This window comes from Urocitellus parryii, chromosome 11, assembly GCF_045843805.1.
Source record: "Urocitellus parryii isolate mUroPar1 chromosome 11, mUroPar1.hap1, whole genome shotgun sequence".
Classification (NCBI taxonomy): domain Eukaryota; kingdom Metazoa; phylum Chordata; class Mammalia; order Rodentia; family Sciuridae; genus Urocitellus; species Urocitellus parryii.
Genome location: NC_135541.1, coordinates 91,269,421 through 91,287,606, shown reverse-complemented (window position 1 = coordinate 91,287,606; position 18,186 = coordinate 91,269,421). Strand labels below are relative to the sequence as shown.

The window sequence follows — 18,186 nt, the reverse complement described above, 5'->3', positions numbered from 1 at the left end:
AACTTAGATATAAGTAGTGTTATAATGTTTTTATTAGTATTTACCATAAGAAATATTCTTTGGATCCTACAACATTTGGTGTGTTATTGATCTTCAGGTTTGTTTTAAAAGAAGATGAACAACCAGGGCATACCTCTCATGTACTGAATCTCAAGTTGCTCTCTGTAGAGCTGCTGCCTCCTGCCACGACTATTGCTCCCAGGAACGTGTACCCCCTCTCACAGACAATGGCAGTCTCTTATGAAGATGAGAATAGTTGTGGAAATGCTTGCCTAGAGTGAAAGTGGTTGTCAAGTTTGTTGTTCAATATTTTTATTCTTTTCTCCATTTCTGGGACAGCTCTTAAAGTCCCATTGGCTGGATAATTTTGCAAAGGACTCTGTAAACCCTGGTGTCATGGTGTTGTTGGGATGTGGTGCCTTATCCAGCACCTGTGGCCAGCTGGCTAGCTACCCCTTGGCTTTGGTGAGGACTCGCATGCAAGCCCAAGGTAAGTTTATTTACTGATATTTAAGTTGGTGCATCTCAGTTATATAGATTGATGTTGGCATATTTGCACAAACATAAAAAACACAATATGATCAGTTTCACTATCCAATATCCCATCACCTTTTTCTCTTCCCTTCTCTAATGGTCACTTTTCTGCTTCCATGGTATCCTCAGTCTTTTCCATCTAGCTTCTTGCATATGAGGGAATCTTTGAATCTGACTTATTTTGCTCAACATTGCTCTCTAGTATCATTAATTTTCTACAAAATGACATAATTTTATTCTTCTTTATGGATGAATAAAACTACATTGTGTTTACATACCACATTTTCTTTATTTTTTCATCTCTTGATACATCTAGGCTGATTCCATAACTTGAGTTGTGATGAAGTAAACATTCATGTATCTTTAAAGTATGCTGACTTTAATTCTTTTGGATAATTACCAACAAGTCATATAGTTGGATCATATGGTAGTTATAATTAAAGTATTTCACCTATTCTTCTAATAGTTGCAAAGTTTCTGCTCTTAGGGCTTTAAACTCATTTTGAGTTTACTTTTGTCCAGGGTAAGAGATGAGAATTTAATTTCATTCTTCTACATATGGATATCCAGTTTTCTAAGCATTGATTACTAAGGAGGCTGTCTTTTTTCTTTCCGATGTATGTTTGGAGCGCCTTTGTCAAGAATCAGATAATTGTAGCTGTGTGGGCTTGTCTCTGTATCTTCTATTAAGAACATAATGGGTATTTTGATGGGAATTGCATTACATCTGTATATTTTGATACTCTGACCATTTTAACAACATTAATTCTGCCTATCCATGAACATGGGATGTCCTTATATCTTTTAGTGTTTCCTTCAATTTTTTTGTTTAGTGTTCTATAATTTTTATTATAGAGGTTTTTCACCTCTGAATGTGAGTTTTAGATTAATACCAATAAAAAGTGCTGCATCAGTCACATGCTTTTGGAACTTCAATTTAATCGAAACAGCTGAGTGTAGTTTTAAGAGAATTTCTCAAACCTTTCCCCCACTATTGTCTCCTTAAGTTTCCTCTTTGGAAGTTCTTTAGTATCTCCCACTTCATAAAATTTTAATGTCATAGATACACAAAATTTACATGTATGATTTATATATAAACAGAATAAGATTATTTTCTTTGGACTGTTTTAATGTCATATGTAAAGTACATGTGTATGCGTGATTTATATTTAAACAGAATAAGATTTATTTTCTTTTTACTCTGTTGAATGTATGGTGTAAGAATATAAGTTTTGATATCTTCAAGGGTTTCGGTTTATATCCTTGCCATAAATCTCTTTCGGTTTCCATTTTCTTTTTCTTTTTTTTTTTAAGAGAATCATGTTTTTTCCAGTTGTTGATGAGTCTTCATTTTATCTATCTATCTATCTATCTATCTATCTATCTATCTATCTATCTATATACCTACCTATCTATCTATTTATATGTGGTGCTGAGAATCGAACCCAGTGCCTCACACGTGCAAGGCAGACAAGCACTCTACTTACTGCTGAGCTACAACTCTAGCCCCTGGTTTTCCATTTTCTATTCTGTGAATGGGCATGAAAAGAATTAGTAACAATATAAGTAAAGCACATGGCACTTGTTAAATTTTTAGTAAATAGTGATTACAATTGTTTGTTGTTAGTGCTGCTTGGACCTCACAATCTTTGAACTGGGATTCTTCCTCACTGTGTCACTAGCTCTTTTCTTCACTTTGATTATACTATACTGTCCTGGTTCTTCTGCCCACTCATTGATTATTCTCTCTTTACTATTTTCTGGCTTTTATAACTATACTCCCTCTATCAAAGGTATGCATTTAGTACCTTTCTTTTACTTTTTTCTCTGTTCAATCTCATCCACTGTTAATTTCTTTGAATAGTGCACCCTGGGCATCTACAACTCCATCCCCAACCTCTCGTCCAAGTGCATCCATCTCTCATTCACAAGCAGTGGGTCATTAATTGAAAAATACTTCTTGAGCCATTGCAGGGTGCTAGACACTGCTGGATGCTAGATTAGAGCACTCAACAGGTAAAATGTGGTTCCCACCATTGTAGAGTGGAGCAGACACACATCCAGAAAGTGAACAACCTTAATAAATTACCTCCCCTTTGTTAGGGGGAGCACAGAGCAAAGGCTGTAACCTAACTCCAGCTGGTGACTGGAAAGATATGTGGGAGTTGGCTGGGCAGAGGCAGATGGAATGGATTAGGAAAGAGCATCTCAGCCTGAGGAAAAGCATTGTGAAGTTAATGGGGCAGGAGCAAAGGCAGCACCTTGGAGTAGTTGAGAACCAATCATATGATTGCAGAGAAGAATGCAAAGTAGTAAACTAAATGTTTTTGAGTATTCTCTCATTTAACCATTGTAATCATTTAGGGGACCTTGGCACTGACATTACCCACATTTTGCAGATGAGTTACTGGGACAAAGATAGGAACTTCTAGAAAGTTATATATTTGGTAAATAGTGGCACTAGAATTTAAACCCAGGCATCAAACCATTGCCTAATGAGCTTACCCCTCCTGTCTGCTAGTTCCAGCACAGACCTTCACATGGCTGCCATGTTTGTGGTTTCCAAAGTCAGGTCTGACCATCTTACATCTGCTCAGACATCTTTGTAACTCTTCAATGTCTTCAGAGAAAATTCCAAATTTCTTAGTGGGAACCTCAAAGCCTTTAGTCATTTGTCCCACTATATTTTTAGCTTCATCTGCATTTTCCTACCCCTACCTTGACCACTTCAGCCTCTTGGTACCACCTGTATAATGACCACATCCTACAATTGTCTGTGTCCCCTAACATATGTTGGTTCCTACCCTTGTCTTTGTTGTGCAGCAAAACAGGTTTTCTTCCATCCTTTGCTATCCTACTGAGATAATTTTCAAGGATCAAGTCCCTTATGTTTTCTTAAGCTTCTCAAAGTTTCTCTGTACTTCTCCCACTGGACAAAATGTAACTGTTTGCTGTGCAGTGCTTGGCTAATGAGGAAGTAGGAGGTGGTAGAGTATTGAGGTGGAAAGCATATGGCTTTAGAGTCAACCAACCCACAGATCAACCACTTGCTAGCTAAGTGTACAAATTTTTTTAATGTTCCAAGCCCATTTATAAAATGGATGTGTTTACCTTGTAGAGTTAGCAAGGAAAGTAATTAACCCAATGCCTACAGCATAGTAATTATTCAATAAAGAACTCTTTTTGCCATCATTATGATAGGACACTCACTGACAGGTGCCATAGAAAGGATAATTTAAAAAGGTGTTTTATTTTTATCTTTTTCTTTCATCATATTCTAAATATGATCCTGAATCCTAGTTGTTTATTGTAATATAAACATGCTTAAATACTAAATTAGCCTTGTTTGTTTGTTTGTTTGTTTTTATAATTTTCTAGCCATGGTAGAAGGAGCCTCTCAGCTGAACATGGTTGGCCTCTTTCGAAGAATAATTTCTAAAGAAGGAGTACCAGGACTTTACAGAGGCATCACCCCAAACTTCATGAAGGTGCTCCCTGCTGTAGGCATCAGTTATGTGGTGTATGAAAATATGAAGCAAACTTTAGGAGTAACTCAGAAATGACAAGTTGAAGTTTTTGCTTTAGCATGCTTATGGAAATTCTCAACTATCTCTAAGTGACTTCTACAATTGTGATGAATCTCTGGCAAAAGAAGCAGTGTATATTTTTTTTTTCACAGAAGTATATCAGTGATCGCTAAATTGTTTGGGCTCAATTTTATGTATACAAAATATTAAAAATCATAGTTTTATTAAGTTTTGAGAAAGCCACAAAATTGAACTTTGTGTTTTCTGATTAGTCCTTCTGCAGATCTGTGCCCTGAATCCTAAATCTGAATATGTACTCACTTGAGCTAAATTTGTTTTGCATGGTAGAATTATAAATCACTAATCTTCATTCTGGTTGATTCAAATTTATGCTAATTCCTTTATTCCTAAATGTCTTTTAGAAATGATCAGAAAACCTTATGACTTAATTTTTTTTTTTTACATTTTTAGATGTCTTTATAGACTTAAACTTTTCTCATGGAACCATTAATAGAAAATCATTGTATTTGCAGTGTATTTTATAGCATTTAAATAAATATAGGGTTTGTTTGCCAATCTTTCTTTCAGAAAGAAATCAGAGTAGAAATGGACATAAGTGGCAGAATGTGTAAGGAGGAACAATGAAATAATATTTATTTCAGTAGGCACATTTCCATTTTACTTACACTGTTATTTGGTTCCTGGGATTATACTCTGATTGTCATATAAAACTGTTAAATTATCAACAGGAAACAATTTATTTTAAAGATTCTATTTATTCTGTCATAGCGTTGAAAAACATCAGGGAGACGAATGCATTTTTCTTATACCAGTTTCTGAAGAGCATCTCTATTTTGTTTCTCCTTTGTTTTCTACTTTTTCAATCAGATTCTGTTTATCAGGAAGGCTTCTCTGGACCATTCTTAGTAATCTGGAATTTCTTAATGACATGAATTGAGGTGATCAAGGGTCAATGACATGCTCATTTCCTCTTTACCGCTGAATATTTTTGAACCAGCCATTCTCAGTTTGGGTAGCACAAAGCTAAAAGAACAGTACATATTCATATTAGTATGTTTTAATCTTACATATGAGATACTTATATTTATGTAAAAGACAATTTGTAAGCATTTACATCCATATTTTCATTTGGAACATGGTAGAAAGTTTTGTAACATGATGGAAAACTTACTTTATAATATTGGTAACATTCTAAAATCTTACTAAAGCCATTTTTTGTAGTCAACTTTTATGATTTGTGTGATTAGAACTTGAAGTTATTTTCAATATTTTTTCATTGAGTTCCTAGATCCACTTGATTTCTAGTAATTTCTGTTATAAATTGACAGCACTTTCATGAAAATCTAGTGAAATCATAGGTATTTACGTTATTTGAATCTACCTCTTTTATTATTTGAACCAAAGAGAAACATGGACTTGTGTTTGTGTAACAAACTCTAAAATACAGTTTATTTACTTATGCCAGATAAATGTCTCAATATTTTTAGACTGTATCCCACTCTGTCTTCAGGTTTATTTGTACTTTTGAGTGATACATAAAATGTAATATTAAGGTACATGATTAGTTCTTTTTTACTCATAAAACTGTGGAAATGAATGGTTTCATTATCATTTTTGATATTTCAAGTTGGTGAAGAATATGAAAATATTTATACTTCATTGTGAATTTGAATTGTTCCATGCTGCACATTTGTAAGGTATGAATGGTAAGATATTTGCACATCTTGTATCTTTTGAAAAAATGATTTTGTATCTTTTGGAAAAAGCCCCCAGTTAAAGATAGCTTATTTCTGGCAATACTGCATTTTACTTTCCATTTATATTAAAAAAAAATCTTTATATTTAACATGACTTGTTTCCTAATTTTTAAAATAACTTATAAATAAAGCAAAAAATATCTGTGTCGAAGAGCTTATATCCATGGCTGTGGTTTGAATAATGATTTTCACATGGGGCACTACATTGTCATTCTAAATATTTTGACCTTTCCTGAGAAAGCATAGTAGTTATTATCTGTATCATGCATTTTGCCGTAATGCGATTTTTTTGGTTGTTTGTTACATCCAAACCGCACATTCATCAGTTAGAGTTACAGGAGGGATGAGACTGTTCACTGTGCCAAGAGGAATCAAGGTCACAGGTGAAGCTTGGCCCAGCTAGATGTGGAATGTGTGTTGAAATCGTGACCAAAAAAAAAAAAAAATTAAGTTTACTGGTAAGTCATTTTAAAATGCAAATTAACAAGGAAGTAAAAAATTCTATTTAGAATAAGACTGTAGAGAAAGTCTGCATTCCAACCCCAGGGCTATTCAGACTCCAGAAATCATGTCTTCCTCTGCTCTATTGAACATGCTGCCAAATTTGTTTTTAGCCTGTTCGTCTTCCCATCAAGAGAGAAGCACATGATCAGGGATTGTGTTTTACAGTAATTGGTTCATAGTGTGGCATGGTTTCCTCATCCCTGAACAGAAATTTTGCCAGCCCCTTTGTCCTCAGGGAATTCTTTATTGGAGAAGAGCACCCAAAGAGCATTGATAGCGGGTACCAGCATCCTTCCTCTGGCTCCCTTGCCTCATTCCCCTGGGAAAAGCGCGGACGACTGGAGTGAGGGCCACAGCTCTGGGGAGCAACCCCAGCCCCTTGGCTCATTCCTGTCCCCTGGTCCCCTCAGGATGGGGCTGAGCTGCTGCTCTCCAACCACACACAGTGTGAATGAAAGCAGGTTCACAGCCCACTGGGAATTCAGGAGGGAGGCAGGTGGGCGGTGAATGCTGGAGTGCTTCTGACCTCTGCGTTCCTGCAGTTTATGCATTTGCTCCTTCATACTAACTCATTGTTTCTTTCGGTGAATATTCAGCACCTACTGTGTGCCAGCCACTCTTAGGGATTGAGAACCAGCACTGAGTGAATGACCCATCACCTCTGGACCTGGAGGTTATTTAGTGGGGAGACACAGACAGACAGTAAACAAAGGGAATAGAATAGGTCGTGTTCCTGTGGGATAAACACAGGAGGCGGTGCCAGGGTAGCACGCCCCCTCCCCCAACCCATTCAAAAGCTAGAGAAGATCCCGCTGAGAAGATGCTTAGTGAAAAGGGTGCTTGGGGGCCTCTCTGGGGTCTAGGAAGAGCATCCAGGAGGACAGAGGGTATGCTGTTGCGATGGGCGAAGGTGGGAGAAACACCAAGGAGGCCAGGCGGGTTGGCTGGAGGGGAGGGGAAGAAGCAAAGAGGATACCCAGGAAGGCATATTAACTGTGCATTCCTCCTTTGGATTTCTAGTTCTGCCATAGCAGCAGTTCCTTGGGGATGTTCCCTAAATAAGATTCAAATATCTCTCTTCTGGGAATGGGAGTTTCATTATTGGAAACTTTGGAAATCATCATTTATGGTGACCATCATTTCCAGCATAGCCAGAATAGTTTTTCTATTGCTGTCCCAACATGTTGGCCCATTCCCAGGCAACATATTTATTGGCCTCTCCTTATCCTGGGAGAGTTTTAATTTTAAAAAAAGAGAATTAACTTAGAGACCTTAGAAATCTAAAAATATTTTTCTAAGAATTACAGAGAATTTTAATATTAGCAAACTAACAGGGATACAGTTGTCCTCACTTCCTCCCCTGGTTGCCTTCTCTTTAGCTAGGGTTTGTTTGTCTTTACACATGTTTTGCAGTGTTGTAAACAATCATTTTATTTATTTTTTGGTGGTTGATATTGTCCTGTTTTTAATTTACTTGCTCAAAGTCAGATAACAATAGCAAACAAGTGCTTTGTGTTTTGTTGTTCCTGAAAGAGGGGCTGGTCTGTTCAGGGATTTTAAAGTGTTCTAAACTACCTAAACACATCTCAGAATGCTGGCATTCCCTAGCAGCCAAGTCTTGCAAGAAGAGTGTTCCGTCATCTCCCCACTGGTTGGTTCTCCAGCACAGTCTCTGCCACAGTTCAGGATGAATTAGTTGGAACCCCATCATCCTTAATGTCTACTGTGGACATGCACCACTCAGTCTTGGCCACCTTGTAGGTGGTCCCCACATGAATTTTGGGAGTATCAGCTGGTATGTGCAAAAACATGACATTTCCTTATTTCCTTTAAGTCAACTAAAATACAGATGGAAGCTCCTATACCACTCAGTGTTGTGCTGGTGACTGGGTCCTGGCCCCTCTGGACACTGGTCCTGGTTCTCATTAGTCACTTCCAAGAGGCCCTTTATTCCATCCTGCCTGGTCCCTGGTTCCAGCAGTTGTACATGCCTGGCAGGGAATAGTTGGGAAGATGGGGCGCATCTGACCTTGGGTTTGGCCTTTCTATTCTGAAAGGGTGAGGAATTGAATAGCACCCACTAACCTTTGCCTCCTTCCCAACTGCTAGGCTCGCCCCTTTTCCTGTTGATATCAAGAGCACTTTTCTGCCTTCTCTCTAGGACCTCTCACGTCCTCTCTGAAGGCAGCTTAATTTTCAAAAGACACAAGAGCTTCTGATCTAAAGTGCCTTCTGTTTTCTACTTTTAAAAATCACTGAGGGAAGGAAATGCTAAAGGCTTGAATCCTTGCTTGAAATGAGATGAAAGGGAAAACACAAGGGGAGCTAAATACTAATTAGTGTTTCACTAGGTTATCTTGCCATAGGCACTTAAACCGCTGTGTCTCTTAGGTGGAAGCTCTGCACATGGATGTGGTTGTTTGTTTCATCTGTTTTAACACAACACACCATTCTACCTACTGAATCTCCAAATTCCCCAAACGCTGTTGATATATGGCAATGTAGTTTCATGGCTGAACAGTTCAATAAACAGCACCTAGGATGAAGAATCAACTGTATAATTGAAAGTTGACACTTTTCAAGGGCTTAGGGAGGAGGTGGGATATGTAGGAGAAGGCAAAATTAGTTGTAATGTAGAAAGATACGTTATAATTTAATTATATTTAATTAAAGATAATTTATAGTCTAGAACTATTTCTAAATCTTCTCTATTTGATGATCTGCCTATTCTGGACTGCTTTCCTCTTATCTTACTTCCCCATTTTATCCTAGATTCTTGTCTCAAACTAAGAGAACCCAAACTAAGACTGTCCACCAGAGATAGATCTGGGCATAACAGAAGTATTTTATTAGAGATTACAAAGGAAAATGCCAAAAGCAGCATCCAAACAAACTGCAAGTGGAAAGTAAGACTGGAAGTGGGAAAGTGGGAAACAGGGGACTGTGCCTCCAAATGATACTTGTATGTGTGCTACTTTAAATGAAAAAAAAAACAATCTTTCAAACATAAAGCAAAGTGGGATAATATGACAAAAAGAAGAAAAGTGCAGAAATAGATCTAAGGGGCCACCTCCTTAATTTTATCTGAATATGTCAATCATTTTCAAAAGACCACCATAAACTAGAGTGGATTATTACATGGGTCTGAACAAATGGAAAATATTCTCGGTACAGAATTGTATGATGGGGTGGAGTATATGTCCCACCCTGTATTTTGTCATAGTATAGGACAAAGCACACAGAACACATTGATGATTACTGTAGAAATGAGAAGGGATTTGTGAAATAAAACACTTAGCACTTTACATGACACTTATGAAGTGACACAGCACTACTGCACAATTTTAATTAGGAGGATGGAACCTTTCACATCTCAGCCTTGAATGTAAGTGGTAGTTGAATATTTTCCTGCTCGTCTGCCCTGACTTCAATGGAAACTTCAGCCCATGACCAGAAAAACTGTTTATAGAAACATATCTTTTAAAAATTATTTTAAGCTGACATACAGTGATTATACATATTTATGCGGTACAATGTGGTTTTTAATACACGTATAGAAGCACTGGATGCCCATGGGGCCATGCCATCAAATTCCCATTACAAGTCCTTAAGCACACAAATCAAGGTACTCTATCAGTGATCTGGCAGCAAAAATCTTCAAGGATGAAGCTTACCTTGCATGGAAAAAACAATTCCAAATAGCATTAAAAGCCAAGTGCAGGTCATCTAAAATGAATGAATGAATGAATGAATGAATGAATGAATGAATGAATGAAGAAAGAGAATGAATAAATAAATAAAAAGGGACCGTCAGTGGCCACAATTTCCCACTAGATGGCAGACTTCTCCCAGCTAGCTCTTCAGTCTTTGGGTTCTGGGAGGAATGCACAGCTTCATAGCTTTGCTTTCTCCCTTAGCCTTGACCTGGAAAATCACTGGGCTACCTCTGAGGCCAGATTTAGATTTCCTGCACAAACCATCCCTACCTTGTTTAGAGGAGTGAAACTAGGGACAGTGACAAAGAAGGCCCTTTATAGGTAATGCTAAGAGAAGGGCTTGTTCTTAACTTTTTTAGACATTTTTCAAAAATAGAAAAGTTCCATATTTTGCAAGTCAAATTAGAAATGTTTGAAAGAACGAGTACGACTGTTCATATACAGAGTCATAGGTAAATGTTCAGATATGAAAATAGTAGCTGTAGAAAATATTTTGGGATATTTGTTTTCATCGTGGGATGAATAATTTTTCATTTGCTTAAAATAATTTGAGAAGTGTCATCATAGCTCAAATTTGTGGTACAGAGTGGTGAAGTAAGGGCTAAAATAAAATAAAAACAAGTAACAAAATGCACCACAAAATTTAGTGTTTTAGTCCCTCTTAGGGAGTTTTCTACAAGAGTTGTTACTATTGTTTTGTGGGGTGCTCTTTACCCAGTCTATGAGCTATTGGTCTGTTTGCTTATCTCCCATCCAGTGGCAGGAGCCCAGAAGAGGAGCCTGAGGCTGGTCTCCTTCACCTCCTCTGCCTCTCATTTCCTCCTTCCTCTCACCCATGGCTCTGTGAGCTGTTTTCAGTCACCATCCTCTATTTCCTAGTTGTCTCTTTCCCCTGGTGGGCTAACTTACCATTAAAAAAAAAAAAAAACTACAAAGTGGTCGAACCTGTGAAAATGCCACAGTCTGAGTGCATTTGGAGTAAAAATGCTAGAAAATACAAAAAGAAAGTCAAGGTGATGAAACTGACCTTGTTCAATTGCAAAAATCCTTCAACCCTGCCAGAAAGTGAAATGTTTTCAGTTTCATTTCTTTTCAGCTCATTTCCCCCAAAAAATTCACCAAAAAAAATTCTACACTTGAAAAGAAAACACAGAAGCTACAGCTGAGACCTAGTGATTTTCTGTTCATTTTTTAGGCAATGGTAGGATATTTTCATCAAATAACCAGTATTTAAAACTAATAAAAGATTTTTATCCAAATGAGAAACAAAAGATTATAAAAGATTAAAATAATAAAGAAAATAATAAAGCTCATTTGGAGAGATTAGGATATATTTATATAGCTTCCCAATTTTAATTATTATTATTTATTTTAATATTTGGGATATTTCTTTTAGTGTGTGATACCAACTTTTACCTGACATTTAAATGCTGTTTAATATTAATGATTTTCACTAGGCTTTTTTTTTTTTTTAAGCCCTAACACAATAGCTTGCAATCATGGCTGCATCTTAGAACTACCTGGAAGCTTTTAAATCTCCACTCATATCCCAGACCAATGGAATCAGAGTCTCAGGGTGGGGTGGGACACAGGCAAACTGTATGTTTTAAAATCCCTCCAGGGGATTCCAATGTGCGCCATAGTTGAGAACCACAGCAAACTTGTTTCATTCTGACCACTGTATATAAATGATGATATTAATGATGGAGATTAATGAACTGTTAAAGGTGTTGTTTTCCAGTGCTATGATTAAAAGAAATTGTTGCATCATGGATGATTCTTTGACCCAAGAAAGAAGGATAAAGTTGCTTTAAGTTGAGATGGGAAGATGGCATGAATAACAAGGTGGGCAGAGGAGGGAAATGGAGAAATAGGTTTTGGACCCCTGAGATTTAAATGCTTGTGAAATATCCAGCTCAAGAATTCAAGGAGGGAGCTGTGGAATTCCAGGGGAGGCCTAGGCTAGACAAACACACCTGACAGTCATTGGCATCCAGAAGGTTTTTAAAGCTATGCAGTCAAAAGATTAAGGAGTGAATACAGGGAAGAAAGAAAAGAAAATGATGAAGACTGACCCTCCAGCAGGAGGCTGAAGAGGAGGAGGAAGCAGTGAAGGAGATGAGAGGGAGCAGCCAGGGAATGGGCACTCCCCTCTGGTGAGATAGGAACCGAAGATTGATCCTTTGCTTCCAATCTGTGGAGGTCACGGAGAAAGGAGGGAAAGAAAAAAAAAAAGTGATCACTTCATGATCAAGCATGCTTGATTTTCTCAGGCAATGTTAATATGCACGGGGGAAGCACAAGGAGAACAGCTAGTTTGATTCACCCAGGGTTTAACTGGGCAAGTGCTTGCAAATAGAGAGGAAAAGAAAATTGGGAACACTGGAGAGGGAATATGAATTTAAAGACCATTGAATCAAAGTAGGGGAGGGGGAAAGGAGAGATTGATGCAAAGACCAGTACATGGGTCCATGGAGGGAAGTTCCCAAAGAATTTGAAAAGCAAGGGTGAGAGGATACCTGAAATAAATTGGAAGGACAGAGTTGGATTAGGTAGGCATTTGGGGTTATAAATAAGAGAAATAGTTGGGGTGAAATCAATCTCTGGTGACCCAGCTACCTGAAGTCCTCAATGAATGAGAGGGTGTGACCAGGCAATTGGGGAGAAATGTTGATAACAGGGGGAGCGAGTGGTCAGAAGGCAGGACCGGTGGTGGAGCAGGGGTTTTACAAGAGGGTATGTGTAGGTGGAATGGCCTAGAAGGGGAACTGGATAGTGGGAAGCACATGTATCCCAACTGCCACCCTGTGGAGGGGTAGGGGTGTCCTCATAGGGGACAGGAAAGGGGAGACCTGTGGCAGGAAGGCCATGGGGTACAGAACTTTATGAGGCAAAGACACCGGTAAAGCTGATGAAGGGAGAGTTTAAAACATGGGAAGGACCCGTAAAAATTGGAATGTGAGGCGTCATTGATTACTGGTCCCCAGCATGGGGAGGCCATGCTCCCAGGGCTGGCTCTCTGTGACTGAGACTGGGCACTGCTTGCTCAGCAGCAAGAAGGCAGCCCTGGAAGTTCTATCTGGAGGGATAGCAAGGTCAGCGGGGCCCATATGTCCAACTGATTCATCAGGCCAGATCACTAAGAAAGCATGAGAGCCACAGGACAGACCCCAAACATGAGAGGGCGGAGGAATCCATAAAACTGAGAGGAAGCTGTAGTGGGTAGGTCAGCACCAGGAGCAGGGGAGCATCCTGGAGGCAGAGTCATGACCTTCAGTGGTGTGTGGCGCCTTTTTAATTCCATCCCAGTGAGCGCCAGCGTGGGTGGGCGTGGTTCTGGAATGGGCTGAGCAGAAGGCGTGGTTTTCAACCAGGGTTAGGTGTAATTAGTGCGCAATGACAACCCAGGAAAGAATAAAGGGAAATGAAATGTCGTAGAATCTAGAGGCTGTGCCCTTTAAATTAAGAATAGCTAATTAAACTGTTTCATTATGTAATCTCTCATTCATTAACCATTGCATCACTCTGGCTGTACATACTCTTTCCCTCAAGTTCATTTTTATTCCATTATGAAGGAATAAATCAAATCCAGTAAAGGGAATGTGGCCTCTTTACTATCTGCAGGAGGAGGGGCCTAAACCAAAAGTCTCTTTGTGGTTTAATATTTTTGGTTTCAATTTAATAAAGAAGAGGAGCCCGAGGGATAGAAAAAGAGGTCAGGTTTTATCTTTTCCACTTGAAGTACATAAATAGAATGGAAAGAGGCAGTGAGAAAAGTGAAGAAGAGAAAATCAACTCGGAAAACCCCAAATATTGATGGGGATACACAAGCACCACGTGTTCATGGCACCCATGAAAAGATAATAATTCATTCAAGAAGTTTTTATTGTTACCTGCTGCCTATACCAGAGCTGTTGCTGAGCTTCAGGCATATGCAATGTTGCATAATACGTTGTTTTTCTCATAGAGCACACCTTTTACTGGAAAGGCTGATGCAAAAAAAAAAAAAATTAACAATTCAATATAAATTGTTAAGACATGCGTTTGTTCCAAGAACTATAAGTACACTAGGCAGGGCGTTGACAAAATGTCACATGGGAGATGAAATTTTAGTCTCTGAAGGATGATGTAGTTTGGATGTTAGGTATCCCTCCCCCCCAAAGCTCATGTGTGAGATAACACAAGAAAACTTAGAATGGAATGATTGGGTTATGAGAGCCTTAACCTAATCAGTGCATTAATCCTCAGATAGGAATTAACTGGATGGTAATTGTAGGCAGGTAAGGTGTGGCTGGAGTAGGTGGGTCATTGAGGGTGTGTCTTTGGGGTCTATATTTTGTCCATGGTGATGGAAGCCTCTCTCTCAGGTCATGGTCACATCCTGAGCCACTTTCCTAGGCCACACCCTTCACCATGATGTCCTGCCTCACTATGGCCTCTGAAGAATGAAGCTGGCCATCTGTGAAATGACATCTCTGAAATCATGAGCACCAAATGAACTTTTCCTCCTTTAAAATTGTTTTTGTAGTGTCTTTTGGTTATAGGGATGAAAATGATGACTAAAACAAAGGAAGAGCAGAATTTCCTACATGGAGGATAGGGTGTTCTGGAAAGAGAACCCTGCATATATAAAGGCGAGGAGAAAGAAAGGGCATGGGTGGGGAATTTGCAGAGTTGTTCAGCGTGATTCTCACTGGGGAGAACAGCAAAATCTTTGGTTGGGAAGAAAAAACACCAGTTCTGCGCCATTCTAAGTAGCCGGGTTTCCTAAGAGAGCTACCTGAGAAGTTTAATCAAAGGGGAATGACACAATCTGTTGCATCTTTCCCAGAGATGGAAGGATTGCAGTGGAGTGGGTGGATGCCCAGTACACACTGAAAGCAGAGGTGAAGCTCTTCTTTTTCATACCTGTATGCCCAGTGTGTCAAGTGCATTATTTGGTACATAGTTGGCACTTGATAAGTATTGCTGAATGAATAAACGAAAGAAGGAAAGACGATTTCTGGTTTGGGATGTTGGAAGCAGGATGTTGGGAGGATTCCCATCTGGGGTTAGCTGTCTTATGCCTCCTGAGAGATTGGTCAACTCATGCCAAAGGCTCATAAAAGCAAAATAACAGGGAGAGTGAGAAGGAAACACCAAAGAACTGGCATTACAGTTGCCGGGGGATGAGAGTTGGCTTCTCCTTGGCTTTGCTAGGGCTAAGATCTTTATTTATTTATTTATTGTTCTTTTTATATATACATGACAGTAGAGTGTGTTTTGACATATTACACATACATGCAATATTCTAGTTAGAATTCCATTTTTGTGGTTGTACATTATGTGAAGTTTCACTGGTGGTGTATTCATATATGAGCATAAGAAAGTTATGTCTGATTCATTCTTCTGTCTTTTCTATTTCCATTCCCCCTCCCTTCCCTTCATTCCCCTTTGTCTAATCTAATGAACTTCTATTTTTCACTCCCACTCCCCCCGCCGTATTCTGTGTCAGCATCCACATATCAGAGAGAACATTTGGCCTTTGGTTTTTCTGGGATTGGCTTATTTCACTTACGAAGATACTCTGCAGTTCTAGCCATTTACTGGCAAATGCCATAATTTCATTCTTCTTTATGGCTAATTAATATTCCATTGTGTATATATCCCACATTTTCTTTATTTATTCATCCTTTGAAGGCACCTAGGTTGGCTACGTAGCTTAGCTACTGTGAATTAGGCTTCTATAAACCTTGATGTGACTGTGCCTCTGTAGTATGCTGACTTTAAGTCCTCTGGACAGAAGCTGAGAAGCAGGATAACTGTATCAAATGGTGGTTCCATTCCAAGTTTTCTAAGGAACCGCCATACTGCTTTCCAGTGTGGTTGCACCAATTTGTAGTCCTACCAGCAATATATGAGTGAACCTTTTTCCCCACATCCTCACCAACATTTATTGTTACTTGTATTCTTTTTTTAAAAATTCTATTTATTCTAATTTGTTACATAGGTCAACAGAATACAATTCAATTCATTTTAGATGAATAGATCACAATTTTTCATGTCTCTGGTTATACACAAAGTAGAGTCACACTATTTGTGTTTTCATATATATACTTAGGGTAATGATGTCTGTCTCATTCCACCACCTTTCCTACTACCATGTCCTGTCCCTTTCCTCCCTCCCCTTTGCCCTATGTAAAGTTCCTCTATTCCTCCCATGTTGCCCTCCCCATCCCCATTATGATTCAGCATCCTTATATCAGAAAAAACATTTGGCATTTGGTTTTTTGGGATTGGCTGACTTCACTTAGCATCATGTTCTCCAACTTCGTCCATTTACCTGCAAATGCCATGATTTTGTTGTCTTTTAATGCTGAGTAATATTCCATTGTGTATATAACACATTTTCTTTATTCATTCATCTACTGAAGGGCATCTAGGATAGTTCCACAGTTTAGCTATTGTGCATTGTATGTGGCTGTGTCCCTGTAGTATGCTGTTTTTAAGTCCTTTGGGTATAAACTGAGGTGTGGGATAGCTGGGTCAAATGGTGGTTCCATTCCCAGTTTTCCAAGGAATCTCCATACTGCTTTCCACATTGGCTACACCAGTTTGCAATCCCACCAGCAGTGTACAAGTGTGCCTTTTCCCCCGACATCCTCACCAACACTTATTGTTGTTTGTATTATTACTTGTATTCTTGATAACTGCCATTCTGACTGGAGTGAGATGGAATCTCAGTGTGGTTTTAATTTGCATTTCTCTAATTGCTAGAGATGTTGAACATTTTTTTTCATATATTTGTTGACCATTTGCATTTTTTATTTGGTGAAGTGCCTGTTCAGTTCATTTATTGATTGGTTTTTTGTTTTGGGTTTTTTTTTGGTGTTATATTTTTTGAGTTCTTTGTATATTCTGGAGATTAATACTGTATCTGAGGTGCAGGTGGCAAAGATTACTTAAGGCTGAGATTTTGAGTGGCTTTGGTGAGAAGAGATCACTGTAGTAGCAGCAGTGGGCTGAGTAATAAAGTGAAGGAAGGAAGAGGGATCTTTAGGGGAGACATTTTTTCAAAAGGCTTGGCTATAAGGAGAAGATGAGCAGGAGACAGCTTGAGAGGGACATGATCAAAGGTGTGTGTGCTCTCGAGAGCGTGCGTGTGTGTGTGTGTGTGTGTGTGTGTGTGTGTGTGTGTGTGTTTAGTGGGTGGTAGATTTATGAACTTGAGAAAAAACAGTAAACAGATTAAAGCCCATAGGTAGAGACAAAATAACAGAGAGACTTCAATATGGACAATTGACATTTGTCTTTATTTTTTAGTTTTAAATTTGAAAAACAATTTTGAAAAAGTGAACAGATGACAATAGGTAGGTATAAGGTGGAGGAGGGAATGCTGGATTGGAGAACCTGGGATCTAGTTCCCGTGCTGCTGCTAAGCAACTTCGTGAGCATCAACGAATTATTGATAAAGGCTCTAAGCCTTTATCCATTCCATTTGCAAACAACTGAAGTTGCATGGAATGAGGTTTTTTTTAAGCCATAAAATTCTATGATTTACAACATTTTAAGTTTGTACATATAAATATACAAAAATGAGAGTCTTTCCAGAGTATAATTTGCTTCAAATATAAATTAAGTACTTTTTTGAATTCTTGCCTTATTTATATTATCTCTAAGCATAAAAGAGATTAGTATGTAAGACAGAACATTGGAGACTTAAGAAGTAAAATAGTATGAAAGCCACATTTCTAGTTATTAATAATCATGCTAATATTCTTGACCTTGAGACTGCACATGTTTTCCCTATTTTGTATATATTACTCCAGAGTATGAAATCTTAGCAGAAGGGAAACCAAAATTAAATTAGCTCCTTATCTAAAGCTTTTAGATGCCCTGGTACAAACCTCTCAAGGATAATAAACTAATCATTTCCCTGTGGATGGTGAAATTATGGTTTGCATAATTATTTCCTCATGATTTAATTGGAAATATTGAAGATTAAGCACACAGATACCAGGGAAACTAATACAGGATAACACACTTTCATCTCTGCAGCTCCTGCAGCCTATAAAGTTGAAACCAAATGTTTGTGAAAGATATGAGTTTAGTTGTGGGTTTGGGCCATTCTGGGGTGTATTGGCGGAT

General features: G+C 38.5%; 1 protein-coding gene across 1 annotated transcript in view; it reads left to right on the top strand.

Moving 5' to 3' along the window:
- Positions 1–5,834, top strand: part of Slc25a24 (solute carrier family 25 member 24) — a 51,081-nt gene extending 45,247 nt beyond the window's left edge. Inside the window, exons 9-10 of the mRNA XM_026379619.2 lie at positions 340–490; positions 3,913–5,834. Of these exons, the coding sequence (XP_026235404.2) occupies positions 340–490; positions 3,913–4,097 (336 nt within the window). The 3' untranslated portion in view covers positions 4,098–5,834. The remainder of the gene's footprint in view (positions 1–339; positions 491–3,912) is intronic.
- The last annotated feature ends 12,352 nt before the right edge of the window (positions 5,835–18,186 follow it).